This window comes from Vicia villosa, unplaced genomic scaffold (assembly GCF_029867415.1).
Source record: "Vicia villosa cultivar HV-30 ecotype Madison, WI unplaced genomic scaffold, Vvil1.0 ctg.000835F_1_1, whole genome shotgun sequence".
NCBI lineage: Eukaryota > Viridiplantae > Streptophyta > Magnoliopsida > Fabales > Fabaceae > Vicia > Vicia villosa.
Window position 1 is genome coordinate 444,970 of NW_026705367.1, and position 19,381 is coordinate 464,350.

Genomic DNA, 19,381 nt, shown 5'->3' on the forward strand with positions numbered 1-19,381 from the left:
AGCCTCATACTACCGATAAGAAGCTATGGATCCACTTTTTCCAAGAGAGCTTATCTGGAACTCAACTCGAATGGTACTATCAACTGGAAAGCACCAACATCCATACCTGGGAAGATTTGGTTGTTGCTTTCTACCAGAAATACCAATACAATGCTGACCTCGCACCAACTCGCATGCAACTACAAAGCATGTCTATGGGGCCCGAGGAAAGTTTCAAGGAGTATGCTCAAAAATGGAGAGATCTAGCTGGAAGAGTCAAACCCACCTTAGCTGACAGAGAATTGGTCGATCGATATATTTATGAGTACACTGACTGGTCCTTTCTATAGTCATTTGCTGGGAAGTTCATCATCTGGATTCACTGAACTCATACTGATTGGGGAACGTGTCGAGAGTGGCATTCGAAGTGGTAAGATTCAAGTGGTTACATCCTCAGGTACTACAAAGAAGCATTTCAATGGGAGGTCAGATTCCAATGTTGTGTATGGGCAGAAAAGGATAAAACATGATCAATCTATCGGGGCAATTCTGAGTTCCACACCGGCGCCTCAACAAGGTCGTCAAAACAAACAAGATACACCCAGACGTCAATTCACAAAGATCAATATATCGCTAGCTCAAGCCTTACAATATCTTCTAAAGGCAAATTTGATCACCCTAAGGGATCCTCCTAAGAATCCTAACACCTCTGCTCCTAGTTACAAGCCCAATGCGAGGTGCGCATATCATTCTAATAATCCTGGACATGACACAGAGAATTGTTGGCCGTTGAAGAACAAGATCCAAGATATGATCGACGCTGGTGAAATTGAGTTCGACTCCCCTGCAACCCCTAATGTGATCACTGCTCCCATGCCTAATCACAACAAGATTTCTAATGCTGTGGATGGCTAGAAAGATGGACTTTTAGATCATTAGATGTACTTTCATTTGCAATTTCTTTCCTGTTTGTTTAAACATTCGACTTATGATAGACATTATCTGTTTTAATAATCATCATCAGTGCATTGCATATGCTTGTCTTGAATTAGTTATTTCGCTATCACTCATTTTAAATTATGTCTTTACTTTGCATGTGTTTTGTGATATTCAACTCCTGCTAAAGTTGTATACCTTTTGAGGGAGGATGACGAAAATGATATCGCAACCTCATACAATATGCTTTTGAGCGGACTATGCTGACGATGTACAGGCATTGTTTCAATTCCTAAACAGTGGAGATATAAGGATGATAATCCCTCGTCAACCCCTTTGAGCCTAAAAAGTAGAAGTTTCTTTCTTGTACTAATTAAAACCCTTGATCATAACCTGGGGCAGGATAGTTCTCAGTTTAATTTGGCTGTGCATTCTATTTTAAGAGAATCATTCAGTACACCTTTCAACAAAGGTTTCAATCACAAGCGTTCATCCGCACACATCAAAGAAGTGTTGGAGATGTCAATCAAAAGCCAATGATGGTTCATCAATCATTAAGCAGGGTAGTCAATATCTTTCAAAAAGAAAAAAATGAAAAAACATATATACAAAGAAAAGCCTGCTAAGTCAAAAATCAAAAAGATGACTTAGGCAAAAATCAAGGCATCCCGCTGACTGTAAGCTCAAAATAGACAGTTCAGGAAAAAGTTAGGGATATCAAAAAGATGAAAAAAGAGAGAAGTCAATAAATTCCTGAACAACACAATGTTGTGACTACCAAAAGGAAGAAGTGACTGCCATCTCAAAAGTTCTCTTTGCTTATGAACCATCATCATTATCAAAGGTGCAAATCCAAAAGTCTCTTGGAACCTGAATGCATAGGTTGAATTAACTGAGCATAGGATCGAAGAACATCACGAAGATTGGGATGGATACAAATAAACTTTGAGCTATTATCCTTTGTTTCTTAAACCGTGAACCAAGCCACGTTACAACCCTTGAAAGTCCTAACTGAAGCATGGTTAGTTCGAAAGTATACTGTCGCTAAAAAGGTATCCTGACTCCTTAAGGTTTACCAAAAATGCTGAGTTGGTATTTCTTTTTTGCAAATATCATGTTTTTACAAATATCACGCTGTTACATCTCCTGTTTTAAATGTTTTCAAAAAACTCAAGACAGACGTATGCATTGCATCTCATGAATTCATTATTAAACATATTCTGCTACATAATTTCAAATGTTAGCATCAGAATAAATTTGCACAGGGTATGGCTAATGACTCAAAGTTATCCCGACCAACACAGATTACTCCAAGAAGCAATGTCTCCTACGTATACAAGGGGCATGGCACGTTTTTCCCAATCAATCTAGGGCAATCCAGTCAAGATTCCAAGAATCTCTCAAAAAGCCAAGTAGTTAGGGGCATCATCCTAAGTTTACGATTACTAGGGGCATGTCACCTACAGTACACACTTCATAAAGTCCTCGCGAGGTGGATCTCTTCAAGTTCCTACTAGCTGGGGCAAAGCTATGCAAAGCATATTCGACACTTCAATCAATACTCGTTGGTGTGTCCCAAATCAATACGAGTCCAGGAAGTAGCAAGAGGTATAAATCACTGGGGGAAACGTTGGAGACATCCATGTCTTCCCACAAAGCCGGTTTCACAGGAACATACCCCACAGAGTAATCATTAAGAAGATATCTTCAAATGCTCTCGTCCCAACAAAGACTTTCTTCCTCAACAGAGTTTACGTCTTCAACACTGCCGGTTCCCTGACACTTTTCTCTTCTCCATAAATCTCCAGCTGAGCATCTTCAAAACAAGATCAGACATCAAAATCACAAAGACATATAGATTTATTTTCTTATACTCCAAATAGCATACATCATGTTCATACATCATGTATCATAGTAAATTCATACATAACATACGTACGCCTCATTGCATAGACATAACACTCCCATTCATTTCAAAAATTACAATGCATGCATCACGACATTGCATGAAACTAATGTTTCTTTTTCAGCCTATTTCTACAATCAAATAAACATTGTCTTCTAGATATAGTGCAGAGATAATCAAGTCAACGATTTAATTCTGACGCTCATTCAAGACAGAGATTTAGTTCTGACACTTAATTTTGGATATCGTCCAAAGATAGTTCAGAGATAATCAAAATAAAGATTTAATTTTGACACTTAATTTTGGATATCTTCCAAAGATAGTTTAGAGATAATCAAGACAGAGATTTAGTTCTGACACTTAATTTTGGATATCGTCCAAAGATAGTTCAGAGACAATCAAAACAAAGATTTAATTTTGACACTTAATTTTGGATATCTTCCAAAGATAGTTCAGAGATAATCAAGACAGAGATTTAATTTTGACAATTATTTTTGGGTATTCTCCGAAGATAGTTCAGAGATAATCAAGACAATGATTTAGTTCTGATACTTAGTTTCGGGTATCTTCCATGAATAGTTCAAAGATAATCAAAAGACTTAGATCTAATTCAGTTACTACGAACGGTGCTGACACAATCAATCTCCAATACATCTTCTCCAAACACCTGGATGGCATCTCCAAGCCCATTCCGACAAAAGTCCCTACTACAGCTAGGGCAAATTTCTTGGTATTCTAGTGTTCAATCATCTTCCACTTTCAGATACCGACTGGCATGCAAACCAGTCTACATCTTCAGGTTTAAGAAGATTGAACAGGGGCAGCTGTCATACCCCAAAATTTGCCCTCTAGATTCTTTTTAAGCATATGCTTTGCATATCATCTGCAAATTAACTTAATTTTGCAATTTTTTGAAAATACGTATTATATGTTCATCTTTGCGTATTTTGGTCGTTTTTACGATTTAACAATATTTTCGGTTCACTAACCCCTTTTTAGGCTTACAATTATAATTTTAATTCAATTTAGATTTAAGTTGAATTTTAATTAAAATTAGCAAATCATTTTATTATATTTACATATTATTCTATTTCTTTTTGGTTTTTAGGTGCAAATAGAAATGAAGTCCATTGAACTTAAATTGATCCAAGCCCATGGCCTTAAAAGATGTCCTTAGTCCTATCATTTTTATTTTTATAATTTTACTAATATTTATTTGAGTTTTTATTCATTTAAAATATTAAAAATATAAAATAATTGGTGTGTAATCACAAATTATATGTTGAATCTTTCTAAAAGCCAAAAAGACCTGATCCATGTGATAAAGGAATCGTGTAAAGCTTGATTGGAAAATTGAATTGGTTGATTGGTTTTAAACTAGAAAGTTTCAATATTTCTTCCAAAATCAATTTCAATCTCTTGATTGGCAAAGATTTGATTAAGTTCTTCTGACCTAATTTGTGCTCTATATATGTTAATTCATGCCAAAGCAAAAGGAGGAGGGGAAATTCATAAGGATTGGCAGCCAAGAAGAACTCAAACAAAACTCAAAAGTCCAAGAAAAAGACAGATTCGGATTCAAGATTTCAGTGGAATTCAAGCCAAGCACAAGATCTTAATCAATTCTTGGGAGTCTCCTGGAAGTGTGGCGACGTTCAGCATCGGCAGAAACGCTCGGAATCACCGTCGTCACGTTCACGGTTTGCCACTTATACTTGATTTTCGATTTTGATCATATAAGCATCATAAACATGTTTTGAACTTATTCAATTTAATTATTAAATAATTTCTTAAATAATCAAACATTTAAATTAATTTAAATTGTTTAAGTTACTTAATTAATTATTAACGTTTATTAAATTACATATTAGGATGAGGCTATTTAATCGAAATTTTATCTTTTTGCCGATTTAATTAATTAGGTTAAAAGCCAATAATTAATTAATTTGGTTTTATTTATTCTATTAATCATGATTAACTTGTGCCCTAATCAGGGTTTACGAGGATCATTCCTACACTAAAATATTTTCTTTGTGCATTTCTTTTCAGGATCATTATCAGACATCTTCCGACTACGCGCCACGTCAAATTCAAAGCTAAGTTTTAATCTTTACTATTTACATATTTTTTCGCCTAGAGCCAGGTCACAGGAGGTGTATCACCAGACGAGATGTAGTTTTCAATGAAGCTAAAATGACTTTTAAGAAAACTGATGTTGGTCAAAATGCAGAAACATTTGACGAAGAGCTGGAACATGTAGAGATTCCTGTTGAGGTGGAGCATGTTGATGCTGAATTGCATATCCCTGATGAAGTCGAAGAAGAAGCAGAAGATGCTGAGGAAATTGAGGAAACTGCCGATGACTAGCTATTGTCAATAGATAGGTCGAGAAGAGCCATCAAGCCACCTCAGAGACTTGGATATGCATATCTTATAGCTTATGCCTTAATCTCTGCAAGTGAGATTTTAAACGAAGAACCTAGAGACTACAAGGAAGTTATGAGGAGTCAAAATAAGACTGAATGGCTGAAGGCCATGGATGATGAGATGAAATTTCTTCATGATAATCATACTTGGGAACTGATCAAGAAACCTGCTGGGGCTAGGTTAGTCAGCTGTAAATGGATTTTCAAAGTTAAGGAAGGAATTGAAGAGTGACGTCGAAAAGATACAAGGCAAGGTTAGTTGCAAGGGGTTTCACTCAGAAAGAAGGTGTCGACTTCAATGATGTGTTTTCTCCTGTTGTGAAGCATAGGTCCATTCGAATGTTGCTTGCCATGGTGGCACAATTCGATCTTGAACTGGAAAAAATGGATGTGAACACTGCGTTCTTGTATGGTGATCTAGATGAAACGATCCTGATGAGGCAACCTGAAGGGTATGTCGAAAAGGGGAAGGAAGATTATGTGTGCAAGTTAAAGAGATCTTTGTATGGGCTGAAACAATCTCCTCGACAATGGAATAGGAGATTTGTCATTAGAAGTCAGTTTGACCACTACGTTTACTTCAGATTTCGACCTGGTAATTCATTTGTTATTTTGTTGCTTTATGTGGATGATATTCTCATAGCAAGCAACAATGTCGAAGATGTGATGAGGGTGAAGGTTGAACTCAATAAGGAGTTCGAAATGAAGGATCTGGGAGCTGCTTCCAGGATTCTTGGAATTGACATTTGAAGAGATAGAAAGAAGTCAAAGTTATGCTTATCTCAAGAGGCATATCTACGAAAGATTCTCGAAAAGTTTGGTATGTCGAATTCGAAGCCAGTTGTGACTCCAACAAACCCTCAATTCAAGCTGAGTATTGATCAGTGTCCCAGTACTGATGTTGAAAGAGTCTATATGAATAGCATCCCATATGCTAATATAGTTGGTTCTTTGATGTATTCTATGGTATGTATTAGACCCGACATAGCATATGCAGTAAGTCTTGTAAGCAGGTACATGGCGAACCTTGGAAAGGCTCACTGGTAAGCATTGAAGTGGATTTTAAGGTACATAAATGGGTCTCTGAATAGAGTCCTAATTTATGGTGGAGCATTGGGTGAAGATAGTAAAGCAGTAATAGAATGATATGTCGACTCTGATTATGCAGGTTGTATGGATTCCAGAAAATATATTTCTGGATATGTTTTCACTATGTTTGGCACTGCAATTAGTTGGAAAGCAACACTTCAGAAGGTTGTTGCCCTATCAACCACTGAAGCGGAGTATATTGCCCTAACTGAAGCTGTGAAAGAAGCATTGTGGCTTGAAGGTTTTGCGAAGGAGCTAAAACTTTAAGATCGAGGTATCACTGTTAAATATGATAGTCAAAGTGCAATACACCTGTCGAAGAATTCAACCTATCATGAGCGAACTAAGCACATTGATGTGAGGCTACATTTCATCAGAGGAGTAATCGAGCGTGGAGAAGTCCAAGTGCTGAAGGTTTCGAATGAGGACAATGCTGCTGATATGATCACAAAGACATTGCCAAGTTGCAAGTTTTTCCACTGTATGCAGTTGATAAAGCTGCATGAAGAAAGCTAGTTTGTTCCCTTGACGTTGTAGAGTTAGGTCCAAGGTGGAGATTTGTGAGATATTGGATCGAACTCTAGTATGATCGAGGGGTAGCTTCTTGGTTCGACAGGGTTAAGCATGAAGTCGAAGGTTGTTCACATGCTTGTGTCGAAGATGCTAGGGTTGTTAGCATGTTAAATTAGGTTTTAGTGTTTAAACCCTAATTTGTTAAGTTAGCTTGTTTATGAAGTTGGCTTGTGTAATGGGCCTTATGGAAAAAGCCCATTAATTAGTATGTTAGATTTTATTATAAATAGCATACTAGTCTCTCATTATTGCTAAGCTGCAAATCCTAATTTAGGGTGAGAGAGGTTATTTGTTATTCTTGTAAACTTGTAATATTGTTTTAAGAAAAAGTAAAAGAATAGCAGTTATAACAAATTCTTGTGTTCTCCTTATCTCCCCTAATTCCCTTTTATATTTTTTTCTTGACATCGTTTTTCACAACATTACTTTATTTACGAAATAACGTCCGACATCATAAGCTTCTTCTTCTTCTTCAAATTTTCTTTACTTTTGAGGTTATGCTTAAATTTTTCTATCTATAGTACGAATTTGTAATTTTAAGCCAATTTTTTAGAACGGTAATTTTCTCTATCATTTTTTCGATCGGAACAAATTTAAATACGTGATAATGTTTAGTACATGTTCATGAAGATGGAGGATATTATGGGAAAATGGGTGATGATAAATATTTTCAGTGCGGAAGAAAGTGACAATGATGATGGAATGATTGAGATTAAGAGAGAGGAAGACTAAATCTCTATTTCAATATTTTATTTTATTTTATTCTTTTGGTACAAATATAATTTAAGTTTGCTTTTCTCTTGGTTTTCTAAGTTATTCAGATTCGATCTCTGATTTTTTTACTTCATTCTTTGACAGCAAAAAAGATTTTGTTTATTATCCTTACTACCCTTTTCATGTTTGTGTTTTTATTAATTTTTTCCAGTACAATCTAAAAAGACAATTTCAGATCTTCCACCAACTAACTCTAAATGTTATTTTTCCAGGTTATTAAAGTCGGTTACAAATTTTTTTAATTGATTTCTTCACCTATTTCCTATATGTTGGACCTTCATCTTCAATATTAATACTGATGTTCGTCTCCGATTACAAGGTAACAACTAAAATTCTATAAATATGTTCTATTTTGTTTTTTTTTATTCGAGGTATTATTTTATAACCACAACTGAATAAAGTTTTAATTTCTTCACTTTATTTATTTTTATAATTCTTTTTAATATATTTTACGATATGAGTGATTAACATTGTTTGATTCCACCAATGTTCTTGCAACATATACATGCGCATTTTCAAGTTTTAACTGATGACGAGATGAAGTGAAGAGTAGAATTAAGATTGTAATTCTATTCTAAAACTAAATTAGATTATGTTTGGTTCATATATATATTTTTCACTTTACAATCCTTCCCGTCTTCATTCCCGAACGTTCACATAACCGACTTTTGTTATTCAACTCCCTCCATTATTTTTGTAACCGATTCTATTCCAATATTACAGTTTAAATTGTGCATTTCAAGAACTTTGTATTATGGTGAATTCTTATCTACCCAACTCAAAAAGTTGGGTAAGGTTACCTCCTTCGTAAAATGCTTTGAAAACAACCAACATTTATACTATTTTAATAAATAATTAAATGTGTTAAATGAAATGGAATCATGTGATTGGTTGGAGGTACACTACCCATCTTTTTGTGATGGGTAGAGAAGTTGTCCCCTTGTATTATTCAATAGAGAATAATTAGATTTAAATGGTTTTAATTATATATATATATATATATATATATATATATATATATATATATATATATATATATATATATATATATATATATATATATATATATAACCTACATGAGATATAAAAGGAATTAATTGAGACCATATTTTAAAAGTCTTTATTAGCCATTTTATTTATCTATATAAAGTTTTTATGACCACGCTATTACAGAAATGGTTGGAATATATAAATATTAAAAATATTGTATTGATAATTGTTTTATTGGTTTCTTTTTTCAATAATTTTTTATTTTTATCTCTAATGTGATATTGTTACCCAAAAGTATTTTTTATGTCGTATTCTTCCACTCCATATTTTTTCTCAATAATCTTCTCTATATATAAAAATATATCATTTAAAATTAAACCATTAAAATACGTTAGAATCAATAGTATATTAGTAAGTTATATATATATATATATATATATATATATATATATATATATATATATATATATATATATATATCAATAATTTAATTGGCGTACAATCAAAACGTACCAATGATTTAATTGGTGTACAATCAAAATGTAAAAATATTTTTTCTACTTCAAAATGACTTTAACACTGTATCACAAATTGAATGAAATAAATTTACATTAAAAGCTAATAAGAACTTATTTATTCCACTTGATTTCTCTCAAAATTATTTAATAAAACTATCCAAAATTATTTAATATCAGGACAAATTGAAATTTTTGTACGGTTAGAATTTAACATTATCATTAATTTAAAATATCACCTAAATAGCAATAAAGGTAACAATTAAATATTTTTTATTTAATTATTAACTTATTTATGATATTTAAAATATTCATTAATGAAAAAATGTATACTATTATTTGTAAAAGAATTTTAATTAAAAATAAAACTCTAATTGATTTAATAAAAATAATAATTTACATTATTTTAGTTAGTTTTGCTACAATATAATACTATTTTATTTCATTATTTATTTCAATATGCAGTTTTCAAAAATTTAACTTTAAAAAGGAATTAATATTTAAGAAAGTTTTGTCTTACAACACAATACAAGTTATTAAAATATTTAAATGCACAATATATTTATATTTGGGAAAGACTATAATAAACGAGTATCTTGCTATTGATCATGGTCAAATCAAATGTTTTGATAAATAGTTTTGTATCTATATTATTTGGATTCCTTTTTAATTCCATTGGACTTGTACAAAAGTGTATATTTTACTATCCACAGGCATGGGTAATACCCATTAAAATAAGCGGGTATGAGTGCGGGCAGAGATATCTTACTACACACCCCGCCCCATACCCGCATTGTATATTTATATAGTAACATTTGTATTATTATACAAAAATGCATGTTTATTAACTTTTAAAAAATATATCACCATTAAACTATTATACATTTTAATAAAAGTCTTTATTTATTTCTTAACTAAAAATATTGCATATAAGGATCAAATTATTGAATAATAACGGAAACATGAATTTACTAATAACGGGAACATGAAGTTACTGATAAAAATATTGAATATTAACAAGAACATGAAGTTACTGATCAAAATATTAATATTAGCGGAAACATGAAATTACTAATCAAAATATTGAATATTAACGGGAACATGAAGTTATTGATAAAAATATTGAATATTAAAGGAAACATAAAATTACTGATAAAAATATTGAATATTAACAGGAACATGAAATTACTGATCAAAATATTAATATTAACAGGAACATGAAATTACTGATCAAAATATTGAATATTAACGAGAACATGAAGTTACTGATCAAAATTACTGAATATTAACGGGAACATGAAGTTACTGATCAAAATATTGAATATTAACGAAAAATATTAAATTATGATAATAATTCTAAAACAAAAATAATATTTATTAATATTAGCGGAAACATGAAGTTACTGATCAAAATATTAATATTAACGGGAACATGAAATTATTTATCAAAATATTGAATAACAACGGAAACATGAAGTTACAGATCAAAATATTGAATATTAACGAAAACATGAAGTTACTGATAAAAATATTGAATATTAACAAAAACATGAAGTTACTGATCAAAATATTGAATATTAACAAAAACATTAAGTTACTGTTCTAAATAAACATTTCTTAAGTGCATCCTTAGTTGTATTATTCAATCTGAAATAATATAAACTTTATTTTCCTAATTAATTTTTATTTTCATTATTCAATTTTTTTTAATATTAATATTTTATAACTTTACCCATTTTAACAAAAATTTAGTCTTTTACTAATACCTTTTATTTTCCTCAATCCAAATGCGCGGAAACGATGGGTACCCGTGTAAACGCACGAGTATCACACTAGTTTGATATAGTGTCAATATAGCTTTTCTCTATATTACAACATAGGGTCATGCTAGCTTTTTCCGAGAAAATATTTCTATAAATAACTTATTAACTTGTGCCCTTGGGGAACATGTTAGCTTTTTCCATACGTTAATTGTGCAATTATTATTATACGGTGTGTATGCATTATTTTCTTTATAAACAAAAGTATACTGAAAGAGTGACCTAACTCAAGTTTATCAGATACATACAATTAACAGGAATAACACTTTAATCCTCAAAAGAGATCTCAATATTACTATTATAGCTAATGTCCAACCAGTCCCACGATAAATATTTAACCCGAGAAATAACATTATTAATGACCAATTGATCTCTTTTGAATAAGCCAAATATTCCAAGTAGGCAAACTACAAAAGTCTCAGGTATCTCTTATTGATCTTTCCTAGTAAAAGAGAATCAAAGGAAACAAATTTCTCTAAATTCGAATGCAGCAAAGGAAACACCAAAGTTCCCAACCAATTAAAAAAACCGGGCCAAATTTGAGACAAAACTCTACAGTGAAGGAAGGGGTGAGCAGCCGATTCTTCATCGTCAAAGCAAAGAGAAAAAACTATGTTATAAGAACCACTAATTAGTCCTGTCTTACATAATTGAAGTCTTGTTAGAAGTCGATCGAGAAGAAGCCTCCAACCAAAGAAACAAATATTTGAAGGAGTGTAGGTCATCCAAATCTTTGAAAAGATATGAGGAGGAATAGAATTATGTGTTGAATATGTCAAACATAATTTAAGAAGCCTATAATATGTCACCTTAATCAATAAACCTTCAGAGTCCTGCCACAAAATGAAACTGTCTGGTATCTCCAAAAATAGATGCATATCTGCCAAAATGTAGAGTAAAGCTTCTAGATCATAGGCAGTATCGACTATCAACAAATCGGGGTAAATGTTCAAGTCCCAATTCCACTTTCCATCACTCCAAGAACTCAAATAAGAAATGTTGGATCTTATATTAGTAACAACCCCAAAAATAGAAGGGAAAATATAACTTCAACATCTGTGCTCCAATCCACTCATGACCCCAAAATTCGATAAGCAATCTGCTTCCTAGCTTACACGAGATATTAATTCCATAGCAGTTACAATCAGCCGCTAATGTCCCACTATATGATATTAAATTATCAAAAGATCAACTTATCAAGCGTAACATTCTTACGGAATTAAATGATATTAACTGTGTTTTTTGTTTGTCGCATGAAGAGAGTGTTCCTCATATTTTCAGACCTTGTTCCTTTGTGGATTATATTTGGAGAAAAGTATTTACGTGGATAGGACCTATTGAGGACTTGACATTGGAGGAGTACAAGTCCTTTTTCTTTAATGTTGAGAAAGTAAAGAATAATTTGAAGAGGGAAATAGTAGCTGTGATTTGGTTAGTTTCAATATGGAGCCTTTGGTTGTTGAGAAACGATTTTATCTTCAATCAGGTTGTTCCTACATTTGATGATTGTATGTCAACCATAGTGTTTAGATCGTGGATATGGATTTCTTCTTGTTGTATATTAATCGAAGCTAGTAACTTTTTTACTTGGAATACTTTTCCTCTTCTTTGTTTTGGGAGGTAGAGGTTTTCCGTTTTGTAATTCGGGTTGAGTATCTTTAATACTCCGTTTTAATACATTTCTTGCCTTATAAAAAAATGTCCCATTATATGATTTAAATCCCTCCACCACAAAGTGAGTTATCAGTACCAGCAAATCGAGAGGGCTCATGTAAAACATTTCTAATATCGCCATATCAAAAAAGAAAGAATAAAATCCCCGAAAACTAATTGGTTAGAAATAAATTTCCACGCCCATTTAGACAAAAGAACCATATTAAATAACCCACAAATCTTCATTACAAACCCTCCATCATAATTGGATTTACAAATATCCGCCCATGAAACCCAATTGATCATGTGTATGCGCTTATCTCCTTTCTAAAGAAAATCCCTCTGAATATTGGTAATTTCCTACAGCACAGTTTTTGGCGTTCTATCCTCATTAATCAACATTAAACGACCAACAAAAGAGACATGTTTTCCTCTCCACAACTAAAGCCTACACCTGAGCTATGCTAAGATCGGTTCCCTAGTCACTTTTCGAAGCAGATTAGCACCTACTGAAATCCCTAAGAAGATGAACAAAATGCAAGCAATTGGACAAGAGACAAAGGCTAAAGCAGTATTCAAAAAACTATCCTCAAAATTCAATCTAATAACTTTGCTTTTAGAAAAAATTACCTTCAATCCTGAAACTAATTTGAATCCTCGAAATTATCCTTCAATATCCAAGATATTATCCCAGTTTGAATCCCCTAAAATCACCGTATCACCCGTAAGTTGAAGTATTCTAAATTGAAGATCATCTGCAAGCTTGAAAGGAACTCCAAGGTAGAAATAGAATTCTTCATAAGACCCTCTAATCCTTCAACAACAATAATGAAAAGTATATGGGATAAAGGATTACCCTAGTAGAAGCCTATCTCCATTTAAAACTTCTGAATCGGGCTCCCTTTGACCAAGACAGATAAAGAACTCGAACAAATGCACCCTTCTATCCATTTAATCCACTTGGCACCAAAGCTCACCTTCTTAAGCATAAAGAAAAAAGGCTCTTCTTGTTTCTTCGAGCAAAACTCGCCACTTCGTTGATTACTAAGACTCTGTTCATCATAAATCTCCTACGAATAAAAAACATGTTGTTATTTGATATAATTCTATGAATAACCTTACACAATATTCTTGAAAGTAACTTATAAATAGATATGTATATACTGTCAATCAAACATATGGGCCGGTATTCATGCTTCCTATGAGTGTTGGAATTCTTTGGAATTAGAGCAAGAAAAGAAGCTGAAAAGGCCTTCAGCAAAAAAAAAAGCAGATAAAATTCGTTAATACTACCAAAATATTCTCTTTGATTATTCCCTAAGATGCTCTGAAGAAATCCATGGTAAATCCATTCGAACCCGGACTTTTGTCTACTGCCGAAGCCCAAACAACCACTCTAACATCCTTAATTGAAAACAGATCTTCAAGCATTGTGCTTGCTTGTTAATACAATCTATTAAAGTCAACCTTTTCCAATCATGGCCTTTTATGGTTTGTTTCTTAGAAGATAGATTTAAAATGATTGAAAAATTAATTATTTAATCCCATCCATCTCTTCAATTAAATTATCACCACCTCTAATTGTCGAAACTCTGTCATGACTGAGTCTATACTTCATAAAAGATTGAAAGTACTTTGAATTATGATCCCCTTCTTTTAGCCACATACACTTAGATTTTTGTTGATGAGATCTTTTCAGTTTTCCAATAAGTTAAATGTTCTTCTTTTATTTTGTTCACTACATCAGCATTACCCTGATAATCATCTTTTTCCACCACTTGATCTAGCATATTGATATATTTGATTGCCTCTACTATATCCAAATCCAATATTCCGTACACCCCATTGTTCTAAATTTTCACCTTAGCCTTTAACAATTTAATATTTTCTTTGAAAATGTATATTTTCTTGCCACTAACGTTTGACGAATTCAAAACCAAATCAACAAATGGAATAAAATTGTTATGCTTCAGCCATGAGTTGAAAATTTTGAAGGGCTTGGGCCCCAATTTAACTTGTTGGCTTTAAGAAAAATTGGATAAAGATTCGACAACAATCTCTCACCAACTGAGCCTTCAAGTCTCAGTAACCTAACAGAGATTCCGATAAAAGAAAACGATCTAACTTGCTCATAGAGGAGCCTGAAGCATTGAACCAAGTATATTTGTTTCCTAAAGCCGGTATGTGAGTTAAATCTATTTCCTGAATGAAAGCTCCAAAATCCGCCATTTTTGCAGCATAATAAAAATTAGCTCCCTTCCTTTCACTAGACTTCTTGGTTGCATTAAAATCACTGCCCCAAGCATCACAATCCATCTGGAAAAGCTTATTTCCGCCTAATCAATTCATATAAAATCCTTCTCTCACCATTGATGAAACAAGAAGAATATATACACACTATATACACCAACAAGTTCTTCCACCTTATTTGATCCCCACAAAACCATCCCCTTGAAAGTTGCATAAAACTTCAAAAATATTAGGTTTCCAACAGAGATTCATACCTCCATAACTCACAATAGCCTTCTTATAACTTCATTATACTTCTTTATTTATCCAAATTGTATGCACAAACAACTCAGAAACTATTGGTTGGTTTGTTTCTAAGAAAAGACACAGATCTATCTTCTTAATGAAAATAAGATCACAAATTTCTTTCTGTTTTGCCCTACTCCACTCTCCCGAATGTTGAATGAAACTAAATTCATTTAAGAACCGTAGGATTCACGTCCTTGGATTTGTAGAAGGAATGATCATACATCTCCAATCGCTTAATTTCTTCAATGTCATTGCAATTATCATCATCATATCCCCTTATACCAAGATCAAAAGCCTTTCTCCATTTCTTCACAACTTTCGAATTGTTGAAATAAATTATGTGAAGTCCCTCTATATGCTTCATGTGAAGTTCATATAAGTGAATTATATAAAATCATTTTTGTCTGAATCATGTGAAATTCCAACATGTGAACAAGTGTTGTGAAATCCCAACATGTGATTATGTGAACAAGGGTTTTGAAAATTGGATAACTTCAATGTTGGCTGTAAATTCTTCGACAACTAACATATTCTCATATCAAATAAAAAATACAATGTAGTATATAACCTTTTGGTGCTTTATTTTAATTATCTACCAAAATACAAGTTACACAATCTTTATACACTGCAAAATATATTAATTTATCTATCTAGAACTTAATATTGAAAGAGTTACTTCATTCACAGAAGATGCTTGTCTTTCAGAAAGAGATTGTTCTTCAATCGCGATCATTTCAATTAAGAAACCAGGTTCTTTTGGTTGAGGTAAAGTACTTTCACTGCCTAACATCATTATCACATGTGGCATGCTTGGCCTATAATCAGGGACATGTTGCACACATAGAAGACCTATTTGAATGCATCGTAAAGCTTCATGTTGAACATACGTGTCTTTTAAACAATTATCTATCAATTCATGTGGAATTCCCTCTCTCCACAATCTCCACGCCTTCATAAATTCATTAGAATTGTTATTAAGTGTGTTAATAAAAGAAAAAGAATTTTTTAGTGTCATACTTACATGCCAAAGAAGATTTTGATCATGTTCGTGATAGGTAAGTGATCTATTTTTCTTTCCACTTATTACTTCTAGCAATAACACGCCAAAGCTGAATACATCAGATTTTATGGAGAATAATCCATGAATGATATACTCAGGCGCCATGTAACCACTGAAAGAAACCATTTGAAAATTAATTTGATGAAATATTAATCATAGTGAAGTTTTTTCATCATAGATACTTACTATGTTCCAACTATTCTTCTTGTCTTTCCTTCGATTTGATCACCTCCGAACATTTTAGCTAGGCCAAAATCTGAAATTTTAGGGTTCATTTCATTGTCTAATAAAATATTACTCGCTTTCAAATCTCTGTGAATGATCCTTAACCTAGAATCTTGATGAAGATATTGAAGTCCTCGAGCAATTCCATTCAAGATATTAAAACGCATAGACCAATCTATCAGTTTACTTTGAATCGGATCTGTTAAAATTATCCAATGAATTCATAAGACAATTAATTTTCTTTTCAAAATAACGTATAAAACAAATAAATTTATTGATTTTTAAAAAGTTACTAACCAAAAATAAAGAAATCAAGACTTTTTTTAGGCATATATTCATATAGTAATATTTTTTCCTCTCCATCAAGGCAACAACCAAGAACCTTCACAAGATTCCGATGTTGCAATTTAGCACATAATATGACTTCATTTTTAAATTCTATCAACCCTTGATCTAAATTTCCTGAAAGCCTTTTGACAGCAATTATTTGTCCATCTATCAATGTACCCTAAATTATATAATAAAAAAACCTTATGATTAATAAGACTGATAAATTCATTTTTTTATTTAATATCAAACATGTTAAAAATGTACCTTATATACAGGTCCAAAACCACCTTCGCGGAGTTTATTATCTAATGAGAAGTTATTGGTAGCCTTGAGCATTGTGGCTACATCAAATAGAGGAAGCTCAAAATCTTCATGCCCCACTTGGAGATTTTTCCCTTTGTCAAAAAGACTTGGGATCAATATTTAAAGATAAAAAGTTACACTAATTTTGGATCTTAAGAAACTTACCTTTAGATTTTGCTTTGGTTATATAAATGTAGGAGATTGCCAATAGCATCAAAAGGGCAATTGGAATTGTGGTAGAAAACTCCAAAATCACCTTTTTCTTTTGCCCATGTTTAGCATCTGTCATTACATGTTCACAAAGAAATAAATCACTAGCCAAATCTCTATTTAATGTAATAAAAACTAAAAAAAATTAAACTTTTACCATTATCTGAACTAGCATCTGTACGAACATATAAATCTTGGCCACTACCTTGTGAAAGTCTCAAATCAAGAAGATCACTAAACCAAAGAGAACAACCACTAACTTCTCTAGTTAGATCCAAGTATGTATAAGCAGTGCAAGAACAATTTTGCAAACATTTTATTTTGCAATGATCAAGTGTCATGTTTAGATCGATCCAGGAATTTGTAGTATCCGGAAACTTCATCCCGGAATATTTACGAAATCCGTCTCGATTTTTAACTCCACAACTCCAATTTCCACTCCGCACACATCCTTGTGTCCATTCCATTGCATTCCATCGCGGATAAGATTTTGGCTCAAACCCATCTAAACATCGACACATTGGCGAATCGTCAATGATGCAACGTCCGTTCGCGCCACAAAAATTGTAAACATCACAAGCATCAAGTGGCAATGATTGGTAAACACTCCATGTTTTCAACTCGGGAACCCAAAGAAGACGTTGGCGCGACGAAAGGGTTTGGTTGATATCTATTATAGATATCACAGATTTGTTTTTGAGTGTGAACCTATAATAAACTTCGTCTTCGTTGTCCATAAACTCGAAATTATAAACTGGATTAGTCTTTAATCCAATAACTCCACTAGTTTGAGCATTCCATGTCCATGGTCCTGTCCTATAATATTTTGTTGATCCTTTCCGAAGTATGGATTCGGGATTGTTCGTATGCATCATGTATAAAGATAAATCACCCGAAGATGGATCATTCGCGGTTCTCCAAGCCACAAGACCCTTTTCCAATCCGGTTTTTTTGTTCCACCCATACTTCATTCCTGGTAATACTGTATCACACGGATAATCAAAACTCTGCCACAAAAAATTTTCTCCTAAATTCGACTCCGAATATGAATTTGAGTTCTCATATTTGAGTACTAAATTTCCGGTGTCCAAAAGCTGAAGGACAACGGGACCCGAAGTCTTTCTTGTTGTATTTATTGACCAAACAAAAGATTCATTGTGGTTGAGAAGCAAAAGGTTTCCATCATGGTTTATGATCAACTTGCTCGAACTATCATTGGTTGGATTATCGCGATTTGCAACCCAAACAACTCTTCGAACCGGGATATTTTTATACCAAATTCCTATATAACGGTTTGAGGAATTACCAAAGAATCCCATTTCAAAGGTTCCATCTTTAGAAACCAAAGTGCTGCCATCAAGAAATGGAGTTGACTGAGTGATAGTATCCGTTGCAAATGAAATTTGAGATAGAACAAAAAACAGATTAATGATAATGATTAGCATAAAAAGAAAAGCCATTTTGTGTTGGTTTTGGGATCATACAAAAAACCAAAGAGAAGCAAGATAGCATAAACAGATTAATGATGAGGGTTGAGAATAAGTGATATTGCTTGAATTTCACATAGGGCCATGTTTTCTATATAACGTAAAAACTTCTTGCATGCATGCATGTATAATGAAACACGATATTCACACGTCATGATGTAGAAACTAGCATCTGTCTTAAGGTGTTGACCCGTTTTCGAAGGAAGTTGCAACCATAATTGGAACAAGGACGTGCTCTTTGGACTTTTTAGTTAATATAGTACAAGATGTGGTTATCTTATTCAAAGGCCAGTGATATGTGAAATAGTTGAGTATAATTTATTTACAATTATTAGTTGTCTTATTCGACTATTTGTAGTTAGTTGAATTATCTATGAAACTGTTTTGGGACGTTATGTTAAAATATATACTAAGCCAGTGATATCTACAGCCATTCCATTTGGGGCAACTAGCAGTGGCGGCGGATCTAGCTTCAAATTATTGAGGGGGTCAAACATTAAAAAAATTTAATGATAATTGACGAAAAAGAAAAATATAATAATAATTCATATATATATATATATATAT

General features: G+C 32.7%; 1 protein-coding gene across 1 annotated transcript; it reads right to left on the reverse strand.

Annotated features, from left to right (window-relative positions):
• Nucleotides 1-15,832: 15,832 nt before the first annotated feature.
• LOC131631502 (G-type lectin S-receptor-like serine/threonine-protein kinase At4g27290) lies at nucleotides 15,833-18,832 on the reverse strand. Its single transcript, XM_058902299.1, has 7 exons — nucleotides 17,485-18,832; nucleotides 17,283-17,399; nucleotides 17,079-17,209; nucleotides 16,782-16,992; nucleotides 16,446-16,683; nucleotides 16,221-16,371; nucleotides 15,833-16,148 (listed from the first exon to the last, which is right to left on the reverse strand). The coding sequence occupies exons 1-7, from the start codon at nucleotides 18,785-18,787 to the stop codon at nucleotides 15,846-15,848; spliced, it is 2,454 nt and encodes an 817-aa protein (XP_058758282.1). The 5' UTR covers nucleotides 18,788-18,832; the 3' UTR covers nucleotides 15,833-15,845.
• Between the last annotated feature and the right edge of the window lie 549 nt (nucleotides 18,833-19,381).

Coding starts and splice junctions, on each gene's coding strand:
- LOC131631502 (XM_058902299.1), bottom strand. CDS start 18,787: ATGGCTTTTCTTTTTATGCTAATCATTATCATTAATCTGTTTTTTGTT. Junction 17,400..17,484: donor AGATGCTAGTTCAGATAATG/GTAAAAGTTTAA, acceptor ATGTAATGACAG/ATGCTAAACATGGGCAAAAG. Junction 16,372..16,445: donor AGAAGAATAGTTGGAACATA/GTAAGTATCTAT, acceptor GGTTTCTTTCAG/TGGTTACATGGCGCCTGAGT.